Here is a 25,393-nt window from a genome sequence, read left to right on the forward strand (position 1 = left end):
AAACGATGCCCACCCCGTATCCGGGCAGGAGGAGCCACTGGACTCCTAAGGAAGGTGAAAAGCGTGTCCTAAGCCAGGTGAAGGCTCTGGGAGGGTCAGAGTCGGTGTGGACCACAGGACCGCTCTGCCCACCCTACCTCGCCCCGCAGGCTCCTCACAGGACTGCTGTGAAAAGAGGCTCTTTCAACAGCCTGTGATCTCTGCCTGTCATCAGCCATATGGGCTGAAGCTTCTCTTTAACCTCACTTTTCCACAGAAATTTGCAGCTCGTAAAGGACATCAAATACATACACTCAGTTCAAACTCACTGAACTGGCTTCATATTATCAGCAGGAAATTGAGATTCAGGGCCTTGTCTACCTGCCCAGGGCAACATCAGCCTGTGGAAGACCTGGGTCGGGCCAGTGCCAAGGGCTCTTATGCCCTCCACCACGGCTGCCCCCAGGGCCTCAGCCCCCACTGGGGGCCCACCCATCAATTTATGTACACAGTCTCCTGGTTCTCAATGTTTGGCACCAAATAACAAGGCAGCTTAAAAATACTCTAAACATGTATTGGATTGTTTTCTTTGGAACTATAATTTTAATTTTTTTTTTCTCCCCTGTTTTATTGAGAGATAGTAGGTTGGTACAAAAGTAATTACGGTTTTGGACCGTGGATTTTAAATCATTATAACGCGACTCAAACACATCTTTATTAATCAAAGTAGGAACCATTATAATCAACACATTTTTGCCAATGAAAAACAAGTTTGTTCATTCTTATAGCATAGAAATCATGTTTCAAGATTTGACAAAGTCTTGGAAAGCATTTTCTGCCTCCTGCTGGTTGTGGAAGGATTTTCCCTGCCAAAAGTTGTTCAGATGCTTGAAGAAGTGGTAGTTGGTTGGCGAGAGGTCAAATGCATATGGTGGATGAGGCAAAACTTCGTAGCCCAATTCGTTCAACTTTTGAAGCATTGGTTGTGAGACATGCAGTCGGGCGTTGTCGTGGAGAAGAACTGAGGCCTCTCTAATGACCAGGGCTGGATGCAGACATTGCAGTTTTCAGTGCATCTCATCGATTTGCTGAGCATACTTCTCAGATGTAATGGTTTTGCTGGGATTCAGAAAGCTGTAGTGGCTCAGACGGGGAGCAGACCACCAAACAGTGACCCTGGTCTTTTTTTGGTGCAAGTTTGGCTTTGGGAAGTGCTTCTGGGCTTCTCTCAGTCCAGCCACTGAGCTGGTTGTCGCCAGTTGTCACGTAAAATCCACTTCTCATTGCATGTCACAATCCGATTGAGAGAGAGTTCGCTGTTGTTGTATACAGTAAGAGAAGACAACACTTCAAAACAACGATGTTTTCTGACTTTAAGTTAGCTCCTGAGGTACCCACTTATCGAACTCTATCACCTTTCCAAGTTGCTTCAGACGTCAGATGGCCACAGAATGGTCGACAACGAGTCCTTCTGCCAACTTCTTGTGTAGTTGCAAGAGGATCTGCTTTGATGATTGCTCTGAGTTGGTTGCTGGCAACTTCTGATGGCCAGCCACGATGCTGCTCATTGCTCTCGTCTCCTTTGCAGAACTTTTGAACCATGACCACCCTCCTTGTTCGTTAGCAGCTCCCGGGCCAAATGCATTGTTGATGTTGCGAGTTGTCTTCACTGTTTTCCAACACATTTTGAACTTGAATAAAAAAGTCACTCAAATTTGCTTTTTGTCTAACATCATTTCTATAGTCTAAAATAAATATAAAATAAACAGCAAGTAATAAGTCATTAGGAAAAAAACATAAAGTGAGAAATGTGCATTAATGATGTATAACATAACCGGATTTACTTAAGAATGTATCTAGTATCAAATGGCAAAGTTCAACAATGCAAAACTTCAATTACTTTTGCACCAACCTAAATGAAATATAACACTTCAATAGTTTAAGGTATACAATTTGCATTTCCTTCAAAACACACAGCAGAGGCAAATGCCCTGTATACTGAAGGTGGGTGACTTGGGTAACAGGGCTGTCACCTGTGGGTGTAGGAAGAGGTGGGAGTAGGCATTCTGAATCCACAAGTGCTGAAAATTTTATTGTGATGGGCTGTTTTTAGTATCCAACATGGGACATTATGTATCCAACCAGGGAGGCCAAGAGCATCCTGACAGTAGTGTGGTGGGAAGAAATTCTGCTCAATTAGTCTAGAGGGCTTTGGGTAATGGTTTGAGATCATTTACCTGCAGTACCACTTGGGGACATCTGCATGGAGGAAAAAAAAAAAAAAAGGCCACAGTTTTTTTTCTCGTATAGAACTTGTACAGAATGCCTATACAAGAACTACAAGAAAGTTCTTCCATAGAACTTTCCTCAATTTCATTTTTTTCAATTTAACTTTCCAGCATTTCAGTGAAATTAAGATTTCCTATTTCACTACTTGGTTCACAGATTTTAGGGAGCACTATTTAAGTACCTTGAGCAACACTCATAGCATTATTTTTTGGTAACTACTATTTATAAGACAAGAAAAAAATTAATAGAGGATACAACTGTCTTCCTAGCTGAAATAAATTCCACTTAACATTGAGGACTTCATTACATACTAAATCAACTTCATTCCTTTATCTGTCCTGTGTAGGATACACATATTTACTATCTTTGTCCCTCTTGCTGATGTCCAAATGAGCAGGGATCATTATCTGTCCTAGTTATAAAGGCCTCCACTATTGAATTTAAAGTGAGAGCATTAAATTCTGGTGTATAATAAACTGCTTACCTAGTGGTTAAATTTTTTTTTTTAATCTGCTTAATGAAACGTGGTTGATGAAGAATGTATATTGCAGATGTAACTTACCTGGGGATTTCATTTGTTTCTATCCCATCCCTCAAACCTCACTTAAATTCACCAACCTCTAATTTAAAATGACACGGTTTCATTACGGCTGTAGTATGGAGTGTGGAACACGGTGACAACAGTTTAAATCACATTACTTACCCGCATGATCCATTATACTCAAATTTCCCCTGATTCAATTGCATCGCTAAATCTGTCAAGAGACAAAAATAATTTAGCACTTCATCTTCCTGGACAAAGAAGATTTTGATGGGGTGATTTTAAATAATGGAAAGCAGATACTGATCCCAAGCTGATAGGTCTTTTTTTAATACTACAAGGTACTTCCGGATCTGTTTACAGAGAGAGGCATACAACTCTCTTTTCCATGTTTAAATGACCTTGAGTTTAAAATAAACAAAAAATGTGCATTCATAGAGATCATGTTGGCATTGCTCCCAAATTTGGATTCAATATATGAGTCATAGGACTGTTGAATTAGTGTTGAGAGTACAGATGTCTAAGCTGATGTATATATAGTTAGAGAAGACATGCCTTATGACCCAGAGGGAGGGTATGCTGGAGAAATCCAATAGGGTTGTACGAACATATAACTCAATTAAAACGAATCAAAATGAAACTAGGTAAGTATCATATAAAAAAATGTGTGACTTAAAAAGAATTATTCTAGTGTGGTCTACACTAGCAGAGCATGGTTATGACTTTTTCTTGCAGGCAAACAAAATCTTCTTTCTTTTCATCAGCAAAAAAAAAGGGGAGGGGGGCCTCCTGATGAGTACTATGATTAAACCTTACATTATAGAATAAAACGTAAGCTGGCCTAGAGAATAAACTGCCTTTGGATCATCTAATCTACATAATGGTCTCACTGACAGCAAAGAATACAACTTGACATCTTTTTAAATAAGTAAAATCAGCAGTGCCTTTTAATCCTTTTTGTTTCTATTAGAAACACTCCAGGATCGTGACGATTCCTGGTCACAGCTTAGCACAGTGAGCAGCAAGAGGGGTGCTGAGCAGAAATCTGACTTCAGTTCCTGGTCACGAGGGTGGGAAACACAGCCAGGCCACATCCGTGCCAAAGGGACGCAAGTTACAGGACCTTTCAGTCAGTCCAGACCACAGGGAGCAAGGTGTATTCAGATTTACAAAGTATGGTGGATTGGCTTGGGGAAAAAAAAAAAAGCCCTAAACTGGGAAACATGGGGGATACCCTCATAGAGGAAAAGAACAGAACAAAAGGGATTTTTTCCCCCAACCATTTTAAAGGACCATGCTTTGAGTGCCCTGAAGCCGGTGCACTGGGACGACCCAGAGGGATGGGATGGGGAGGGAGGTGGGAGGGGGGTTCAGGATGGGGACACACGTACATCCATGTACATTCATGTCAATGCATGGCAAAAACCACCACAATATTGTAAAGTAATTAGCCTCCAGTGAAAATAACTTAATTAATTTTTTTTAAAAAAAGGACCATGCTGCGGTGAATAGATTTTGTGGCCTATTTCTCACCTGTTTCACGTGAGTAACTAGAGACTATTTTTTCCTGTCTTTCATCTTCATATTGTGATCCTAGGCTCTTAAGCAAATTTTGATAACTTTAAAGATTTTATTTATGCTTTCATCAAAATTGACTGCTCTCCTTGCAGGAAAAAAAAATTATTATATATTGGAACCTGGCCAGAGTACACTTCAGAGGAATAAGTTATACATTAGTACCTCCAAGAGTATAGGACTCCTTAAACACCATTTTAGCAGAATCTACTCCATAATACTCTCCATCTTTATGGTGAGATTCTGCTATGCTGCTGATCTGCTGATGAATGCCAACAGTGGGAAGGCTACTTTCCCAAAGAGAAATGAGTCACAGTTACTATACAAAGATCCTCAAATACTTCTCATTTCATTCTGTCTCTGGACAAGAAGATAAGTTCGATCCAAAAAGAAGAAAAACTAGACATATTGTGGAAAAAGGGACAATGTTTAGCAGATTAGTCACGGCATTTTCAAAAGGAAATTCAATTGAAATCAACTCTATTATCTTCTACTATTGTTTTATTGCTCTACTTTGAGCTTTCAATTTCTCACCATTCTATATATCCAACAACATGTTGTTTCGCCATACGTCTGCTTCCTTTGAAAAATGCCCACAGTCAACTGACAGCAACTCTTGGCACCATCCTGTCAAAATATTCTCATGGAATTCGAGGTCACTGGACATCAGTTCCTACCTGGGGTTTGATAGTTCAGCGAAACCATCTGGCAGCCAGCGTTCCAGAAAATCTGAGGCATGTAATTACTGGAATCGACTCGGCCTCCCTTGGGGTAAATGCGACTCATTTGCCGTTTGTTATAACTGTGTAATGTATTAAGGAAAATGGAAAAGAGGATCCCAGCAGTGATAAATAAATAACAAAGAGCTAAAGCAATGAAGATTGAGATCAACACTGACAAAAACATGTGACAATAGAGAACGGATTTCACATGTATAAAGGACACTAAGGAGAAAAACCATAGTTCATGGTGTGAATTATAAAAACAGTTCGCATTTGGGCAGGTTTTCCCTGCTGCTGCGGTCTTTCACATACTTTATTTTACTAGCTCTACAACCACAATAATATATTAGCCATCTTTCTGTTTTAGAGATTCCTGCCAAACTCAAAGTTCACCAACCATTTATTCCACTTAATACATAAGGATACTTCACAAATTCAATGGCGTGTGTCTTCAAGTAGCCTAGACCGACCGACTCATTAAAAGAAGACATGTTATAATGAATATTGCGTTCTGTAAAGAAAAGCAAAGATGCACTTAGAAACTCTGCCATGAGACTCACAAAAGACAAGTGATAAATATAATTACACTTGGAATCATGAGGCTTTGGAGGCAGATGCTCCATCATGATATCAGTAGCTCCTACTTTCATTAATATTCTGATGATGGAGATGTCTGACTTAAGAAAAGTGTGATGAATTAAATTTGGAGTCAGTTATGTGTATAGCAACTGACATTCACAGCCACCCCTGGGATATGTATTTTCAGTGAGGACTATCTCTTCTCCAGTCCAGAAATAATTATACGAAGTTTTAAAATATCACTTGCTATGTTTTTAAGAGACCAGGTTTTGACTCAAATGGGTCTTCCAAAGTGTATCTAATGCAAGAGGTTATGTGCTTGGAGTGCTCCCAAATCCAGGCTCTCAGAGCCACCTTGTGGACGACGCTGGAAATGACAACACAAGGCCCCCACGAGCCAAGGACCTGTGTGTTCGGTGCAACAAAAATAAGGTGAAATGCAACAGTCCATGTGTCCAGGAAAGGGAATGGCAGCGAGTCAGATCACAGCACGATGAAAGAAAAGCAGACAGAAAAGGCAACAGCATTTAACCTTTGGTGTTACCTTCAGCCACATGGAAACCTTGAAACTTTACAGGCTGTGCATAGTTGATCATTGTGGACAAATACGGATGGATATTAGTGGTAGCACCCACGTATTTATAAGATGCCATCCACGCCTGCTCATCTTCTACGGTAACCAGGCCCTACGAGCACAACAAAGGGAATACACACATCAGTGACGTCAGGACTCTCAGATTTAGGCCACAAACTGCCTTGTGTGAGTGTGCACTCAGTTGCTCAGTCACGCCTGACTGTGATCCCGTGGACTGTAGCTTGCCAGGCTCCTCTGCCTACGGCATTCTCGCAGCCAGAATACTGGAGTGGGCTACCATATCCTCCTCCAGGGGATTCTCCTGACCCAGGGATCAAATCTGGGTCTCCTGGGTTTCCTGCACGGGCAGGTGGATTCTTTACCACTGAGCCACCTGGGAAGCCCCTACAAACTTCCTTACTAGAGAAAATCAGCACACAGATCCAAAGATAAAAGATTTTTCTCTTCCTCAATTATGTTAAATAAAACATAATTTTTAAAAAGAGCTTTTAATTTATTTAAAGATTTTCTTGATGTGGGCCATTTTTAAAGTCTTTAACGAAGTTGTTACAATATTGCCTGTTTTATGTTTTGGTGTTTTGGCCACAAGGCATGTGGCATCTTAGCTCCCTAACCGGGGATCGAACCCACACTCGGTACTAGGGAAGTGTGGGGTCTTAACCACTGGACTGCCGGGGAAGTCCCAACATAGGATAATTTTAAAAGTTAATGTCAGGACTTCCCCGGCAGTCCAGTGACTCCATGCTCCTAACACGAGGATCATGGGTTCCATCCTTGGTCAGGGAACTAAGAATTCACATGCCTTGAGGAGTGGTCAAAAAAAAAAAAAGTTAATGTCTATTGTGGCCCCAAATAATACAAATAGAGATAACAGTAACATATGAAGCTTATCTTACACTTTGGGGACATTTTTTTAGATTTTCAAAGGACTTTATTCCAGAAACTATATTGAAGTTCAGAGCAATGCTATGGAATATGTATAAAAGGTATAATTCATAATTTCACAAGTTGCGAAATAAATTAAAAAACAGAGATCCTTCCATTTTAGTGTACAGGTAAGCTTGTTAAATCAGATTCCAGGGCCTCGCCCTCAGAGTTTCTGAAAAAGGTAGTCTGCTGTGAAACCTGAGAATTGGCATTTCTAACTAGCTCTCAAGTGGCTGGTCTGGGGACCATACCTACTTAACACTTTTGGAAACCAAGTTACATACATAAATGGTTTGTGGTATTTTAAAAAAAGCTTATTCTTAAACTAATGTGATAATCCACTACACAGCACCTATTAAAATTGTATTATTTTGCATACAGGCAAACAGAAACACATTATTTAAGTTTGTTTCCTTGTAAATCAGGACAAAAGTAACACAATCAACAACAGCAAAAATCACACCTTCAGAAGTGATCAATATTTAGTTGAGATCAGTACTCAAGGGTGAGTAAACTGTTGACTCATATCAGTCAATTCATTGGTTGAAAAAAATGGCCAGGCCATTTTGTTTGCCTGATAACATTTTAGACCATCAAACTGATCTCACCAATAAAACCCAATAAATAACCAAATAATGTAACTTGTTGAGATTTTTAAAAATCATGTTTTCAAATGTCCCCAGTTAAAATTTGAAAGTTCATTCCTAGACTAGGAGCATATAATCATTTAATCTGAAAATAAAAATGACCTATAGGTCAGGAAATTCATATGATAGCAAAACGGAAAGGTCTTTGTTCCAATTATATTGGTGTTCTGAAAGGCTATTAGTCAATTTCACATTGTATCCATTCTAGGAGTTTTATTTGACATTAACTTAATGTTGACTTTATCGTAAGGGAAGTAAAGTAATATTTTTAGTTTGTTATATCCTCTTCACAGCTCATGATCAAAGTGGTCCTTTTAATAAAAGTACACGGCGTGTTGCAGTTTTGAAACTGTTGGCAGCCAGAGGCAGAAATTTACTTTATCATTTGATTCCCACATCAGGGCTTCAGAAAGGGTTATCTTCTTATCTATGGGGTCCTATCTTATTTGAAGGAAAACCCAATATTCTTACTGTCTAAAGTTTGGAATAATTCTGGTTAAGTCTGATCCCAGTCTTCTCCTAAGATATTTGTGAAATTCTCTTCTACTAGAATTTCTTAAGATATTGGGGTCAACAAAGATAAGCTGATCTTTGATCACTGATATTTGTTAGCTAAGTGGCTGTGACCAAGTTATGATCATCTTTAAGGCCTCAGCCTTCTCATGCAGTTAGTTAGCGGGTCGGACTGTAATCCTTGCTACCTATGATGACTGACAGTAATGAGGTTGTCATCCAGGGAATCAGCCTGGTACCCAGCTTACGGTACTGGCATTACTAACTATCAATAAACATACAGTAGAAGAATTATACATGCCTTTGTCCACTGTCTAGGAATGAAATCTCAAACGCTAACTAAGAAAATACCTAAATGCCTAAACACTTATTTTTAGAAAAATCATCTTATTTGTCTGCCCTAGGTTTTGTGATTCTATCAGAATATAATCATTTCGTCACGTGGTTAACTTTTTCTTTTGAAGACTCTTACAAGTAGATGCACTGAGCATGTAAATATTATCCCTATAAATAGTCTGATATTTCATGGGCAGTGGGTGGGAGAAGACCGAATAAACCGCACTTAGTAAAACCTGTTCAATATTGAATGACCACATGGTTTCTCATAATGAAAACAAAATGCACAATGGAATTGTTCTGTTACCTTTTTGCTGTTTTCATGTTCAAGGTCATCTGAAGCCTAAATTAGAGAAAGAAAATAATTTACTTCTCTAAAGGGTGCAACTTCAAGTTTACTAGCCCCATACCTGTGGATATTCAAATGTGTTAGATAGTTCTCTGTATGCCTGCTGCTCTATTTATCTGTTAAGATAGGACATTACTGGTAACATAAAGCCACAGATACAGTGAGAACTGACAGGGTACCATGGCGTAACTCTCTTCCACACCAGAAAAGCTCATCTTAATGCTTATCTCCATTTTGGCTGATAGCCTTCACCTATCTCAGTGCTTTCTTAAGGTAATTTAGTTAGTGGTCTAGTGATGGGGCTTGGGAAATAATCGATGTGACCACCTCCTCTGGTATGTAAAGAATCACTCTTGAGCAAGTCAACACTCATGTCTGGGTGCTGATCAAGGCAGGATAATGAGTTTTAGTAGGCATCTAATAATCTGAAAGTAGCTGCAATCCTCTATATCAGAAAAGGTAAGCGTAACAGTAGTATTCTCCTGGCTTTGCTCAGCAGATAAATTTGCTCCCGTTTTCTTAGCACCTACTGTATACACCTACTTGCATCTTCATTCATTGTCTTTAATGATTAAGTACTACTGCTCCCATCAAAGACCATGTCAAAGGATTCAGTCATCACCCTGGATTTATTTATCCTAGAATTAACTCTCTCTGGACTCCTGGGTTCCCTTTAACCACCAGCTCCCCTCACAGCAAAACTGCTCAAAAGTATTGCTTCTCCTCATTCAGATGTGTCTGTTCAAGGGGTCCCTAACTGCCCCGAAACTCCTCTTTTCAAGGTTACCATGACTCCCAGGCTAGCGATCCAGTGGACACTCTGCGTCTTCTTACTCTATCACTCACTAGTATTAAAAATCAACCACTTTGCCAGGCCCCAGTGGGGGTTGGGGAATGAGACGTCAAAGGGTACAAACTTCCAGTTATAAGATGAGTAAGCCCTGGGGATGTCACGGGCAGCATGGTGACGAGAGTTAACAATACTATATTCCATCCCAGGTGGTGCGAGTGGTGAATCTGCCTGCCAATACAGGAGACATAAGAGACACAGGTTCGATCCCTGGGTCAGGAAGATCCCCTGAAGGAGGAAATGGCAATCCACTCCATATTCTTGCATGGAGAATCCATCCACAGAGGAGCCTGGTGGACTAAAGTCCATCGGGGTTGTGAGGAGTCAGATAGGACGAAGTGACTTAGCACGCACGCATACTTGAAAGGTGCTAAGGGAGCAGACCGTAAATGTTTCCATAACACACACACACACACACACACACACACACACGAAGGTGATTAATAAACTGGTGCTTATTCTATGTTAGGAGGGAGATGAGACCTCCAGTGGGTAGCACTGACTTTCTAACGAGGGCTTGCTGGGATGATCAGGGTCATTCTCTCAATGATCTGAACAGCATCACCTTTGCTGTTAGGGTGCTGTTGCTGTCTTCCTGCTCACGTGTCATAAGGAAATAAATAACATTTGAAGGACACGGGCCAAAGAGGTAGGGGTCAACACTAGGCATGACCGAAGAGTCATTGTATTGTGCATGCCTCGAGGTCGGATATTGATTCTGGCTTCCCAACTGAGAAGGGGAATTACAGGCTACCTTATTCTCTTGTGGCTCTCACATTTCTGAAATGGCATAACTACCAGCTGCCATCTCTTGGAAGTCATGAAAACAAAGAGCACCGAGACTCTGACCTTCTTGACACTATTGGCAATAGCTTCCTTGTGACCCAAGTCATCTGCAGAAAGTTCATTTCCATATTTGTATTCAGGGTGAGCTTCCTCCTCTTGCTCAGCTGTGGGAAAGACAAAAGGAAAATTCATGAAGCTAACTTAACACCAAGGGGTCAGGCCTCCTCTGTAATCTTGGGTAGAACAGAAGCACTTCTAGACGGGAAGGAAGCTAAATGAAAACGGGAATGTTTTAAAAAGCAACTTTTTTCAAATTAAACCCTCAATGAACTCTTATCTAGTCAAGGTCCAGGAGGATGTCTTGTTATTTCTCCTGCACCAAGCATGATTTTTTTATTGAATATAGTTGGTTTAAAACATTGTGTTTCAGGTTACAGCAAAGTGACTCAGTCATGTGTATAAATATATACTGATTATTTTCCATTACAGGTCATTACAGATATAAAACACTGTTCTTGTGTTACACAGTAAATCATTGTTAGCATGGTTTTTACATGCTTAACCCTTACAAGCTTTTCTTATGTGAATGATTACTTCTATCCTAGTATATACAATAACCCTAAAAATTAAAAGCCTCAAACATCTCAGGAAGACTTGTGACTCATAAAAGGATATTTTGATATTCTATGACACCCAGAGAAAATAAGATTCAAGAGAAGGAAAATACATTTGATAATTCTGAAAAAGAGTAAAAAATGTCCACTTGAATTTTATGGACATGATGACTTGTGGCTGGGAGTGGTGTGATACAGAAAAGAAAGAACTTGGAAGGATTTACTGCTTCTGTAAATCATTTGCCAAATCTGGCTTAGGTTTAAAAGACTCTGAAGTTATTCCTGGGGTTCATGGTGGGGAGGGAGCAGGAAGTGGGTGCTATATCAGGCTGGTACCCCAGGAGCCTGGACTGAGCTAAGTAGAGAGGCAGAGATGCCATTATTCGATCCGTGGGTTCAGGAAATTACAAGAACTCTGGTATCCACCCAAGGCTGTCAGTGGAAAAAGGATCGCCTGTTGGAAAATTAGCCACATACTGGTTGGTATGAGATCTGTAGTCCCATGATGCCCATCCTGCAGGGGCTCCCAGAAATTTGCCTAAAAACTAGCCAGGAACAGGAGACAGCCACAGGCCATAAGATAAGGTCAACACAAATCCAACATCACTACACTGAGCATAAGGGACCTTTACTACAAAAACAAAGCCAAAAGAAAAAAAAAACCACTGAAAATATTTCTGAGGGAGGTGAACAGAGCCATAAAAATTAAGTGTATTTTTTTAAATAGTTTGTTTAGAAGGTGGAAAGGAGAATGCAAGAACAGGAGTAGATGAAAAACTTTCACTAGTTCTAAGGTGAATTTCCCCCCACGTTGTAATATATCTAATATGGCAAAGTATCCTTTAATCGATGGCATTTTATAATTCACTGGAAGCAGTTTTCTTTCTTTTAGAACAGTAGTGCCTTTCAATCGGCAGTGTCTTAGGTTCAGAAATTTGGATGACTTTATGCAAGGTGCCATTCCAGGGAGGGGACGAAGGCAAGGGAAAGCAGTCAGACACCTTCCTCTTGTGGAACTGATATTCTGGTGAGGGGCTATTCTGGAGGCAGATGACTTTTTCTTAAAGTAGGTCATCTAGGCTTTGGGCAGGAAAAAAAGGATCTGAGACACTGAAAGAGGTCTCAAAATAATCTAGGCTAGTATATTCACTTATATCTAAAATAAACAGATTCACAGATAGAGTCAGAATATGAACTTACATTCTCAGGCTTCTTAGACTAAAGCTCTTAATGTGACACTGGATTTCCACGACCAATAGTCTGTGACCAAGATTGTGAAACCTCCGACCATCACTAGTGAATTTCAATTTTATATCCAGTTTAACCTGCCCGGCCAGATATAAACTACTTGAATTTCAAGGGGGTATATTCCACAGAAGTGGTTGAGACTGAATAACTGCTTTAAAAGGGTTGTACAACTAAAGGTTAGCATCTCTTGATGGTGCTAACAACCACATGCAATGTTGGTATTCCCCACTTCTCATCTGGTGACATCTTCAGGGTTTTCTATGTATAATACAAGGGATTTGTATTAATTTTGTATCCTGCAACTCTACTCAATTCATTGATTAGCTCTAGTAATTTTCTGGTGGTATCTTTAGGGTTTTCTATGTACAATCCTGCTCATCTGAATCTATGTCCAGCCTAATAACTGGACACACATATTCACTGAGAGTCTTTTTTATTTTCCAAAGCCTTCAGGCAGGTCTGCCCTCTTGAACTATTCTTGGTTTCCTCTTGAAGTGTTTAAATTAGAGACTCCTCATTCATATATAGTAGGATCAAACTATGATAGAGGGTAATTACTGGTTGACCAACTGGTTGACCAATTACTGCGGGCCAACTGGTTGACCAGACTAAACTCAAGTATGACTGAGGGGACATAAGACTCATATGTAACGGGGGTAGCAGAGATCTCTACCCTTAGAGAGAAATTCAGGTACATATGAATCAACACATTTCTGTCAAAACAACTAAAACTTTACCACAAACTTTGCTGGAATAACATGGGAGTTACTAGAGGCAAATTTATTTTGTCTCTAGGAATGATGAGCATCTGGATAAAAGTTGGGGAAGTAGCCTTAAGGATGATAAGTGGAATCATACTGACCCCTCATTTCAGATGAATGTGTGTGTGTTCAAGAAACTTCACGTCTCTGACTCTTGTCATTTATATTGTTTCTCCTCTTTTGAAGACAAACAGTGTAACAATGATTTTGCATATTTCTGTTCTTTATATTTCTATACATTAGAAGGATGATGCTGTGAGGTGCAGAAGGACTTGACCCTGAATCAAGGCAATTTGAGACCGAGTCTTAGTGTCAGTGCCAACCAGCTGTGGCACCACACGTAACATACGTTATTTATCTAAGCTTCAGTTTCTTCATCTGAAGAAAGAATGCAATAATAACTGTTTCATCAGACTGCATAAAGATTAGAGGAGACACTGATGTAAAGCACTCGATCCGCAGTTGGTACGACAATCGTAGTTGCTGTTAATAATATTATTATTATTTTTCTTAATGTATTTCATTATTCTATAGCTTGTTTTACTGGATTATTATCTAGTAACACCTTATATGTTTTTGATTATCATCAAGTTAACCTAAAGTTAAGGAACAGTTTTTATATAATTTTCAGACTTTCAAGGTTTGAAAGTACTTGATTGATCTTTTAAATATTTTTATTGGAGTATAACTGATTTACAATGTTGTGTTAGTTTCAAGTGTACAGTGAAGAGATTCAGTTATACATATACATTTATCCAATCTTTTTCAGTTTCTTTTCTCATATAGGTTATTACAGAATGCTGAGTAGAGTTCCCTGTGCTACACAGTGGGTCCTTGTTAGTTACCTATTTTACATGTAGTTGTGTGTTTGACAAATAGATTCAAGGGATTAGATCTGATAGACAGAGTGCCTAAAGTACTATGGACGGAGGTTCGTGACATCATACAGGAGGCAGTGATCAAGACCATCCCCAAGAAAAAGAAATGCAAAAAGGCAAAATGGCTGTCTGAGGAGGCCTTACAAATAGCTGAGAAAAGAAGAGAAGTGAAAGGCAAAGGAGAAAAGGAACAATATTCCCATTTGAATGCAGAGTTCCAAAGAATAAGAAGGAGAGATAACAAAGTCTTCCTCAGTGATCAGTGCAAAGAAATAGAGGAAAACAATAGAATGGGAAAGACAAGTTTTGTGCTGGCAAGACGATGGGGTAGAAGGATGTGTGCACTCAACTTTTTCTGTGAGAACTCCAAAATAATAACTCACTGCTGAACAACCATCGACAGGAGAATGTTGGATCCCACCCAAGAAAGATATCCCACATCCAAGGGCAAAGGAGACGCCCCATTAAGATGGGAGGAGGGGCGAAATAGCGTTTAGAAACAAATCCCATACCTGCCGGAGATGCTCAGAGGGCTCAAACAAAGCCTTGTGCACGCCAGGGCCCAGAGACCCCGCAGAGACTGAGCCAGACCTGCGTCTGAGTCTCTGTGGAGTAGGGGTCAGCAGTGGCCTGCCGCAGGGGCCCTGGGCACAGCCACCTGGTCACACAGCCTGTGGCATGTGCCCTCTTGAAGGAGCTCACCCCACCTCCTAACCCCACCATACAGCTGCAGAGCAGACGACCCATAAACTGTGGAACAATTATACCAAAGAAATCCTCGCACTGTTAGGGGAGTTCTAGGACCCACAACAGATTTTCCCAACCTGGGGATCTGGCAAAGGGACTGACAACCCCCAGTGAATTCGACTTTGGAGGCCAGCGGGATTTGATTACAGAACTTCCACAGGCCTGGGGAAACAGACTCTTGGAGGGCACAAACAAAGCCTTGTGTGCACCAGGACCCAGGAGAAAGGAGCAGTGACCCCACAAGAGGCTGAGCCAGACTTGCCTGTGAGTGTCCAGGATTCTCTGGTGGAGGCATAGGTCAGCAGTGGCCTGCTACAGGGTCGGGGGCACTGAATGCAGCAGTGTGTGCATGGGACCTTTAGAAGGAGGTCACCCTTATCTGCATTATCTCCACCAGAGTTTGGTCTCAGATAGAACAACAGGGAGGGAACAGAGTCCCACCCTTCAACAGAAAATCAGTTTAAAGATTTACTGAGCCTGGCCAGCCCATCAGAATAGGACCCAGTTACCCCCTCAGTCAGTCTCTCCCGTCAGGAAAATTCCATAAGCCTCTTATCCTTATCCCTCAGAGGGCAGACAGAATGAAAACCACAATCACAGAAAACTAATCAAACTGATCACATAGACCACACAGCCTTGTCTAACTCAATGAAACTATGAGCCATGCCCTGTAGGGCCACCCAAGACAGATGGGTCATGGTGGAGAGTTCTGACAAAATGTGGTCCACTGGAAAAGTGAATGGCAAACCACTTCAGTATTCTTGCCTTGAGAACCCCATGAACAGCATGAAAAGGCAAAAAGATAGGACACTGAAAGATGAACTCCCCAGGTCGGTGGGTGCCCAATATGCTACTGGAGAAAAGTAGAGAAATAACTCCAGAAAAAATGAAGACACAGAGCCAAAGCAAAAATAACACCCAGTTGTGGATGTGACTGGTGATGGAAGTAAAGTTCAATGCTTTAAAGAGGAATATTGCATAGAAACCTGGAATCTTAGGTCCATGGACCAAAGTAAATTGAAAGTGGTCAAACAGGAGAATGCAAGACTGAACATCGACAATTTAGGAATCAGCGAGCTAAAATGGACCAGAATGGGCGAATTTAATTCAGATGACCATTATACCTACTACTGTGAGCAAGAATCCCTTAGAAGAAATGGAGTAGCCCTCATAATCAATAAAAGAGTCATGCAGTACTTGGGTGCAATCTCAAAAATGACAGAGTGATCTCCATTTGTTTCCAAGGCAAGCCATTCAATATCACAGTAATCCAAGCCTATGCCCCAACCAGTAATGCTAAAGAAGCTGAAGTTGAACAGTTCTATGAAGACCTACAAGATCTTTTAGAACTAACACCCCAAAAAGATGTCCTTTTCATTATAGGGGATTGGAATATAAAAGTATGACGTCAAGAGACACCTGGAGTAACAGGCAAATTTGGCCTTGGAGTACGGAATGAAGCAGGGCAGAGGCTAACAGAGTTTTGTCAAGAGAACTCACTGGTGATAGCAAACACCTTCCGACAACACAAGAGAAGACTCTACACGTGGAGATCACCAGATGGTCAGTACCGAAATCAGACTGATTATATTCTTTATAGCCAAAGATGGAGAAGCTCTGTACAGTCAGCAAAAACAAGACTGGAAGCTGACTGTGGCTCAGATTATGAACTCCTTATTGCCAAATTCAGACTTAAGTTGGAAAGTAGGAAAAAACCACTAGACCATTCAGGTATGACCTACATCAAATCCTTTACAATTACAGAACTTCCAGATGTTCAAGCTGGATTTAGAAAAGGCAGGGGAACCAGAGATCAAATTGCCAACATCCACTGGATCATAGAAAAAGCAAGAGAGTTCCAAAAAAACATCTACTGCTTTATTGACTATGCCAAAGCCTTTGACTGTGTGGATCAAAACAAACTGTGGAAAATTCTGAAAGAGATAGGAATATCAGACCACCTGACCTGCCTCCTGAGAAATCTGTATGCAGGTCAAGAAGTAGCAGTTAGAACTGGACATGGAACAACAGACTGGTTCCAGATAGGGAAAGGAGTATGTCAAGGCTGTATACTGTCACCCTGCTTATTTAACTTATATGCAGAGTACATCATGCAAAATGCTGGGCTGGATGAAGCACAAGCTGGAATCAAGATTGCCGGGAGAAATATCAATAACCTTGGATATGCAGATGACACCACCCTTATGGCAGAAAGTGAAGAGGAACTGAAGAGCCTCTGGATGAAAATGAAAGGGGAGAGTGAAAACGCTGGCTTAAAACTCAACATTCAAAAAACTAAGATCACGGCATCCAATCCCATCACTTCACAGCAAATAGATGTGGAAACAATGGAAACAGTGACAGATTTTATTTTCTTGGGCTCCTCAATCACGGCAGATGGTGCCTGCAGGCATGAAATTAAAAGACATTTGCTTCTTGGAAGGAAAGTTATGACCAACCTAGACAGCATGTTAAAAAGCAGAGACAATACTTTGCTAACAAAGGTCTATCTACTCAAAGCTATGGTTTTTCCAGTAGCCATGCATGGATGTGAGAGTTGGACTATAAAGAAAGCTGAGCACAGAAGAATTGATGCTTTTGAACTGCGGTGTTGGAGAACACTCCTGAGAGTCCCTTGGACTGTAAGGAGATCAAATCAGTCAACCCTAAAGGAAATCAGTCCTGAATATTCATTGGAAAGACTGATGCTGAAGCTGAAACTCCAATACTTTGGCCACCTGATGCAAAGAACTGACTCATTTGAAAAGACCCTGATGCTAGAAAAGATTGAGGGCAGGAGGAGAAGGGGACGACAGAGGATGAGAAGGTTGGATGATATCACCGACTCGATGGACATGAGTTTGAGCAAGCTCCGGGAGTTGGTGATGGACAGGGAGGCCTGGCAGGCTGCAGTCCATGGGGTTGCAAAGCGTCAGGCACAACAGAGCAACTGAACTGAACTGAACTAAACTGAACTGAGCTGTGTGTTTATGTTGATCCTAATCTCCTAATTTATCCCTTCCCCCAACATTTCCCCTTTGGTAACCGTAAGTTTGATTTTAAGATCTGTGTTTTGTTTTCGTTTTGTAAATAGGCTCATTTGTATCATATTTTATTGATCTGTTGAAAACATTCCTTTTAAGATTTTATTTTTAAATCTTGTTTAGGTTTATGATTTGCAAAAATGTTAAACAACGTAATAGGTGATGTGGCAGACTGCATTTTCCAAAGACAGCTGCAATTATATCAGTTTCACGCTGACTCTTCTGCAATCTGCTCTATTGAGTAATAGATCACCCAGAATGTGGGTGGGCCCTAACTCAGACTGCATTAATGAATAAAATACAGGGGAAGCGATGATATGCCATTCCCAAGTGTAGCTTTTAACTTGTTTAGCTGCTTCTGGTTTCCGCCCTTCGGAACACTAGCTCTCAGGACGCTTCATCAAGGAGGTTGGCCACCGTGCAGGAAGTCCACGCCACAGAGAAAGGCCACATGGGGGTCCCGGTGTCAACAGGTCTGAGCCGTCACAGCCAGCCAGTGTCAGCCACCAGCTGCGAGTGAGCCGTCAGGCGCTGGCCCAGGGAGCCTTCAAACGACTCGACGTCATCTGCCGGCAACCACGTGAGAAACCAAGGGAAAGCCCGAGCTTGAGCCCAGGCGACCCACAGAACCAGGAGAGACAGCAGTAGAGGGTTTTGGGGTGGTTTGTTGCACAGTAAAAGATAACCATAACAGGCATTGATTAAATACCATCAGCTAACGCCAGCCTCCCTGCTATTCGTATAAAACATATGAAAGTAAGTCTAGTTCCCGTGGTTTGGGTATGCAACATAAATCACTTATAAAGTGTCTTCGATAGTCAGGAATCTTTTTTAGGGATTGTGAGTATGATTAGTTGGTTCTCACAGCTTTTAGGTTTTTATCTAAAATGTGAAACTTTCCTAAAATCTACTCTATTTCAGATGTTTACATAAAAAATAGAGTTTCTACCAGTGTTCCCAAGTTATTTGGCCCAAAAGCACTATTTAAACTCAAGGCTCTAACCAAGAGACGCACAGTGCATGCACAAGCTATTCTGTTAACCGCTTTTCATGTCATTTGTTAATCAATCCTCATGCTACATAACAAATAATTTTCTAACAACATTCACAATCTTTCAAATGACCTATTTAAAACCAAAGGTTATGGTTGTGGCTATATGGCCAAAGTAAAATAGAAGGTAATAACAAATATTGAAATATTTTGAGCAAACCTGCCTTCGCAAAAATTATTCTGTCTACTAGAATATAGCTAATTGTAGTGAGATGGTTATTTGAAGGAATTTGAACTTGAAAGTTTGATTCTGGCTTTGAGTTTCTAATTCACTACATGTGCACACAAACCAAGCATTTACTGAGGGTCCCTATCCATGTTCCTTCACTTTTAGCTAGCCTGAACTGCTGTCCTGAGTAACAACACTGATGTTCATGTTTTGCTGAGAGGAAGGGACTACAAAAATGTTCTTTTTATTCTAAGCCCTGTCTCCGACAGCAAGTGCTTCAAGGACTCTCTGAGTTTCTGCAGAACAGCTGAAGGCACAGCAGAAAAGCAGATGATTGAGCTACTAAAATCTAGTGTGTAGGGAAATTCTAAGCCACACTATTTGGAAAAGTACTCCTAAATACCGGAAGATTAAGGATGGTGCAGGTACCTACCAGAAATTAAAATGTCACATGACATAAATGGGTCCATGAGACAAATTCATGTTTTCCTTATTTTAAAAAAGTATCTTTGTGAAGTGTAAATTAAAAAAAAAAAAAAAGAACTCACCACTTTCTATTTCCTCTTCATTGTCATCCTCTAAGATGTTCACTGGGGCAGCGGATTCTCCTGCTTCCATCATGCTTTTCAAAGCTTCAAGCTGTTCTGTTATTAAAGTAAAGAAGGAGATGGAGACAAGGGTTAGGTCACTTATAAAACCAGCTTAAAGATGGACATGAAGGAGGATGAAAAGGGAAGAGAAACCTATTGCCCAGGCTCCTGAGGCTCAGCCATGGCCACTGTCTTTCCAGTCCTGGTGGCCTTGACTCCTAAAGGCATGTACAGCTATGCCATTATCTACACATGCTGACCAACTAGTGGGGGAATGCCCCATATCCTGGTCACCAGGCTGCAAAGTCACAGCTCAGTCCCTGAGAAGGATCTGAGGCTTGATACAAAACCCAGAATTTGTAGCATATGGCACAGACCATGGTTCATGGCAATTACGGTTAAGTGACATAAGGGAAACTGGAAAACTTCAGGAAAAAAATATTTGCAATTGATACAATCCAGTTATTACCCTAATGTATAAAAAACCCTCAGAAGTCAATGAGATGAAGACACATGAAATAATTTTTAAATTGGGGAAATATAGGAGGGCAAATAATAAATAATAAAAAGAAACTAGTCATCACAGACATACAATTAAAAAATTAAAGTATTATTTTTCTTTTATTAGTTGTGAACACATATAAAAGATGCCCAATAGCCAGCACTAAAAATATTGCTGGGAAACAGGTGTTCTTCATGTATTATGGTGAACATATAAACTGGTACAACTTTTCTGAAAGACAAGTACAATAAGATACATCATGATAAAAAATGTACACAGGCTTTGGCCAATCAACTCTAACTGTACCAAGTGATTCCAAGGAGAAGGCTGCATAAATGTATAAAATTAACATCTAAATATGTTCACCATGGTTCTCATAACAATGAAAATCTATCAACTTGGGACTGGTTAAATTACACTATATTCCACATAATAAATGCTATATAGTGTTTCATACACTAGAATTTTAGAAATGTTTTATACGTTAGAATTAAAATTAGTATATAGATTTATATCTTACTGGATAAAAGAATACTTAATTGGTTGAATTAAAACTGACCAACAGTATATTTAATATGATCCCAACTTTGTTAAAAATGTGTGCATATGTCATAAATGTGCATGTGTGTATATGTGTCTATAGTACATGTATATATGTGTAAAATATATAATTTAGTAGTTTTTTAATTTTATTATATTTTTCTTTGTTGTTTTCATTTTCCTAAAGCATTATTGGTATTGCAATAAAAATGAAGTGGAGTTAATAACATTTCAAAATTTTAGTTTAGAATATCCAGGGAAAAGCCACAATGCAATCATACCAATTTTTGATACTATTCCTTCACTGAACTAAGAGATTTGTTCGAAGAACATACTTGCAAAGAAAATGTTTTCAGAAAACAGGGGGCAATGTCTAGATAAAATCACCTCTGTCTGCCTGCCTGTCTCATTCATATCCACATTCTCATATTATCTAGCAACCCTACTTATATATGTATCACAGGGGAAACTGCAAAGGGCAACTTTTAAAGAGGGTTTTAAAGCGTATAAATTGATAAAGTGCTAGCTCCTTATATCTTGATAAATTCTAAAATGCTTTTTTCACTTTCTCCTCATCTTTCTTGGGGATTCCTCCAAATGCTGATCTGTAAATACATGAATAGTTTTTCCCATTGCAAGAATGGGTTGATGCAGAAACTAAACTTGAATGGAAATGTGGCAACTTTGTTCTGAACAATATATAGACTATATCATTGGACCCACTTCCTCCCCAATCAGTGGTTTTAATGTATGTTTCATCCGAGATTGCTGAACTGTCTAAAGATGCAACGTATGTATGCCTTCTGTTATTGATGAGTGTATTTGACTTACTTTTTTCAACCTCAGGTTTCAGTCGTTTGTTTTTGATGAGTATTTTTCTTTTGAGGTCATTCGGGGATGGCAAGGATCTGCCTGGTTCCAGCTAGAGACAAACAGAAAAGGCTGATTGATGATAGTCTTACTTCTTCATTCTCTGTTCCAGACCAAAATGAGCAGAAGCCTGTGAGTTACACAGCCAACATCCAGCAGATGGCAGTCAGCACAGCTTTACACTTCCATTGTACACCCCAAACTAGCCCACGCTTTGCCTTAAGCTAAAGCTGCAAACTTGGCTCCCGAAAGAACTCTCAAGGTTCGCAGAGCTGCTCTCCTCTCCCCAGGGAGTGGGCTCCAGTCTGCAGTGGCCTCAGGGAACAGGATCCAGCTCCACCCCAGGCCTTGACCCCCTTTAAGTAACTGGTAGACTACAAGGGGTCATGGGGCCGGCTGGTGTTGCTAAGTGTAGTGTTGGGCTGTACCACAGGTCGGTCTGCTCAGCAGAGTGATCTTCCCTCGAAGCTTAGGACTGTGGCTCTGTGGGGTCCTAATGATTGAAATACGACCCCTACTATGGTTTCATTTGCTTGGCTTGACATCTTCAAAGGAGATGGTCCTTTATTTGATGACCTCTGATCACAAGCTGGAATCAAGATTGCTGGGAAAAATATTAATAGCCTTATGGCAGAAAGCAAAGAGAAACTAAAGAGCCTCTTGATGAAGTTTAAAGAAGAGACTGAAAAAGCTGGCTTAAAACTTAACATGAAAATAACTAAGATCACGGCATCCAGTCCCATGACTTCATGGCAAATAGATGGGAAAAAAGTGGAAATGGTGGCAGTTTTTATTTTCTTGGGCTCCAAAATCACTGCAGAGGCTGACTGCAGCCATGAAATTAAAAGACGCTTGCCCCTTGGAAGGAAAGCTATGACAAACCTAGATAGCATATTGGAAAGCAAAGAGATCACTTTGCCGACAGAGGTCTGTAGAGTCAAAGCTGTGACTTTTCCAGTGGTCAGTTATGGATGTGAGGGTTGGTCCAGAAAGAAAGTTGAGCAAGGAAGAATTAATACTTTCGAATTGTGGGGCTGGAGAACCCTTGAGAGTCCCTTGGACCAAAAGGAAATCAACCCAGTCCATCCTAAAGGAAATCAACCCTGAATATTCACTGGAAGGAATGATGCTGAAGCTGGAGCTCCAACACTTTGGCCAGGTGATACAAAGAGCTGACTCACTGGAAAAGACCCTGATGCTGGGAAAGACTGAGAGAAGGAGGAGAAGGGGGCAACAGAGCATGAGGTGCTTGGATGGCATCATTGACTCAATGGACATGAGCAAATTCCAGGAGATAGTGAAGGAAGAGCAGCCTGGCGTGCTGCCGTCCACGGGGTCTCCAAGAGTCAAACGTGACTTAGCAACTGAACAACAACTGATCCACAGAACTGTCTTATCCATCCCCATCCGCTCCCCATCCCCCCACCGTCCATCTATACAGCTGCCGACCCTTCCACATGTCCATGCATTTTCCAAACGAACTTTTACACTATTGATACATGCAAGGCGCTGTGCCCTCCTACATCCATTCTGTCTCTAAAGAAACCCTTGGCTGAAATTCTGCTTCCTTTCCGAAGCCTGCCGTAACCGGTTCACACCCAGTGATCTCTCTTACACTTGGATATTGGCAATAAATATTCAACACATAATAGTCCATCTTCTTTTCAGTTATGGTTTTACATTTGTATCCTGTGCCCTGCTCCCAGGACTGAAAGTTCTGTAGTTCAGATCTTAGTCTCGTTTATACTACAGACTTCCCAAAACTTTTCATGTACGTGCACATCACTTCACAAAAAAATGCAGAGAACTTTCTGTAAAAGCAAGCACCTTAGTCTAACATAGGAAATAAAATACACAAAGGACCAAGGTTAAAAATAAAATAAATCAGGGCTGTTTCTTAGTTTAGGTTCCCTTAGAGTCAGTCTGGGACAAAGATGAAAGCACCAGTCATCTGTTTGGGAGGCAGCTCCAGGGAATCCCAACGGAGGAGGAGAAGAGTGAGAACAGGAAGACAGCCAGCCCATCGGGGAGTGTTATCGAGCCCTGCGTGTGGGAGCGGGATCCCCCTGCGGAACCCGGGGGGCAGTGGGGCCCAGGTGCTCAGAGTGGAACCTCCTGAGGAGTGGTGAAGCACGGGGGAGACGTGGTGATTCTCTGGCACCTCTGGCTTGACGTTCCCGTGTGGGCAGAGTTCCAGGGACCAGAGCATCCCCTGAGCCAGCAGCGGCAGGGGCGACAGGTGGAGATTAGGCTGCTAAGCGGGGAAGTGGGAAGCTCTGCAGGCTGTGGGCAGGGTGCCAGCAGCCACAGATAGCTTTAGTAGGTGGTAAATATCCTTATATAGTTTTTTCAGTTCCCACAGATGCACTTCTACAAAGGTCATTGTTAAACCACCTGATGTGTTCCCAGGGGGCACAGACGTCAGTCATGGTGATGTACAATCGCTGCCTACTGTTACCGTGTTTGGGTCTATCAGCTGCACGTCAATAGTGGGGCAAAACACTTCACTACTGTCGAATGTTTCATACTTTCACTCCAGGAGTTTCTTGTTACTCCCAACATCTTAAACACAGTGAACCTTAACCACTTGGGGGGTGTGGATCTTTGTAAAAATCTGATGAACTTTCTCGAGTGACTGTATACAGAAAAACAAGTTGTATGTAATTAGAATGAGCTCACAGACCCTGCAAAGCCTATCTATGGGTCACAGGTTACAAATTCTTTGCCTGATGAAGGAATTAGTAGGTTTAAAAAATGAAGCTCAAAAATGGGCATATAACATTGCCCAAGAGTTTGATCTGGACTTGGGAGCTTGAACTTCAGGCTCCTGTGACCTAATCCAGGGAACTTTCCATAGCAACAGGCTCCAATGGGTGCTGAACCCTGGGTGTACACTTGATTTACCTGGAGAGCATTTAAGACAGAGGTTTCAGAAACCATAAAGATCCCACAATCTTCTGAATTAAATTGACCCAGATGTTTACATTTTATCTCTCTCTACACATCTTTCTGAAGCACGGTGGAAGCTTTCCATACCAACAAATTTAAATAAATATGAAGCTCTTTAACGTCAGTCCTCTAGAACTACTTGACCCTTCAGAAATGAATTTCAAAACAAATCCATTCATGTTAGAAATATGGTTTGCTAAAAATACATACTGGATGTGATTCAAGTGCTTGTTTCAACAGGAGATCTCCAAATAGATCCTCACAATATTTGGACATCTTGTACTGTTGATATTTGCTGGAGAGAAAGAACCGACATTTGTAAATTCAAACATCCATTAACTGTCCAGGATAAGAATAAGAAACATCCATTTCTAGTGATTAAAAACTCCCACTCAGCAAAATGATTGCCCCTTTGATGCTAACGAGCTAATTGGTGTAGCTTAAAAAGTAGATTCCGCCGCTGAACTAAGAGCTAGTAAGCAGAATAAAAAGTGTCTTTCAAGTCCATCACACCTGACTACAAATATACTGCCAAGCCTTCTAATTCCTTGGAACTTTGAGCAAGGTGTCCTGCTCTCGGTTCTTTGGTTTAGAGGATGCATTTCTAAAACATATTAAGAGGACTTTTTTCTTCTCTTTTGGAGGTGTTGGGAAATAGTGGTTTGAGTTCCTTCTTTTTTTTCCCATAAGACTATAGGTAGTTACCACTTCACAAAAGAAACTGTTCAGTTATTCAAAAAGA

General features: G+C 40.8%; 1 protein-coding gene across 4 annotated transcripts in view; it reads right to left on the bottom strand.

The window, feature by feature from the left end:
- The window catches only part of PLCB4 (phospholipase C beta 4), a 191,994-nt gene that overhangs the window by 81,355 nt on the left and 85,246 nt on the right, over positions 1–25,393 (bottom strand). For 2 of the 4 annotated variants that reach the window (XM_043479653.1, XM_043479650.1), the window contains exons 14-22: positions 24,862–24,946; positions 21,664–21,754; positions 19,749–19,844; positions 10,752–10,852; positions 9,011–9,046; positions 6,230–6,371; positions 5,533–5,617; positions 5,062–5,186; positions 2,972–3,023 (exon numbers count right to left, since the gene is read on the bottom strand). In XM_043479653.1, the coding sequence (XP_043335588.1) occupies positions 2,972–3,023; positions 5,062–5,186; positions 5,533–5,617; positions 6,230–6,371; positions 9,011–9,046; positions 10,752–10,852; positions 19,749–19,844; positions 21,664–21,754; positions 24,862–24,946 (813 nt within the window). The remainder of the gene's footprint in view (positions 1–2,971; positions 3,024–5,061; positions 5,187–5,532; positions 5,618–6,229; positions 6,372–9,010; positions 9,047–10,751; positions 10,853–19,748; positions 19,845–21,663; positions 21,755–24,861; positions 24,947–25,393) is intronic. The other 2 variants (XM_043479654.1, XM_043479651.1) reach the window with 1 other exon arrangement.

Source organism: Cervus canadensis, chromosome 10 (genome assembly GCF_019320065.1).
Source record: "Cervus canadensis isolate Bull #8, Minnesota chromosome 10, ASM1932006v1, whole genome shotgun sequence".
Lineage (NCBI taxonomy): Eukaryota > Metazoa > Chordata > Mammalia > Artiodactyla > Cervidae > Cervus > Cervus canadensis.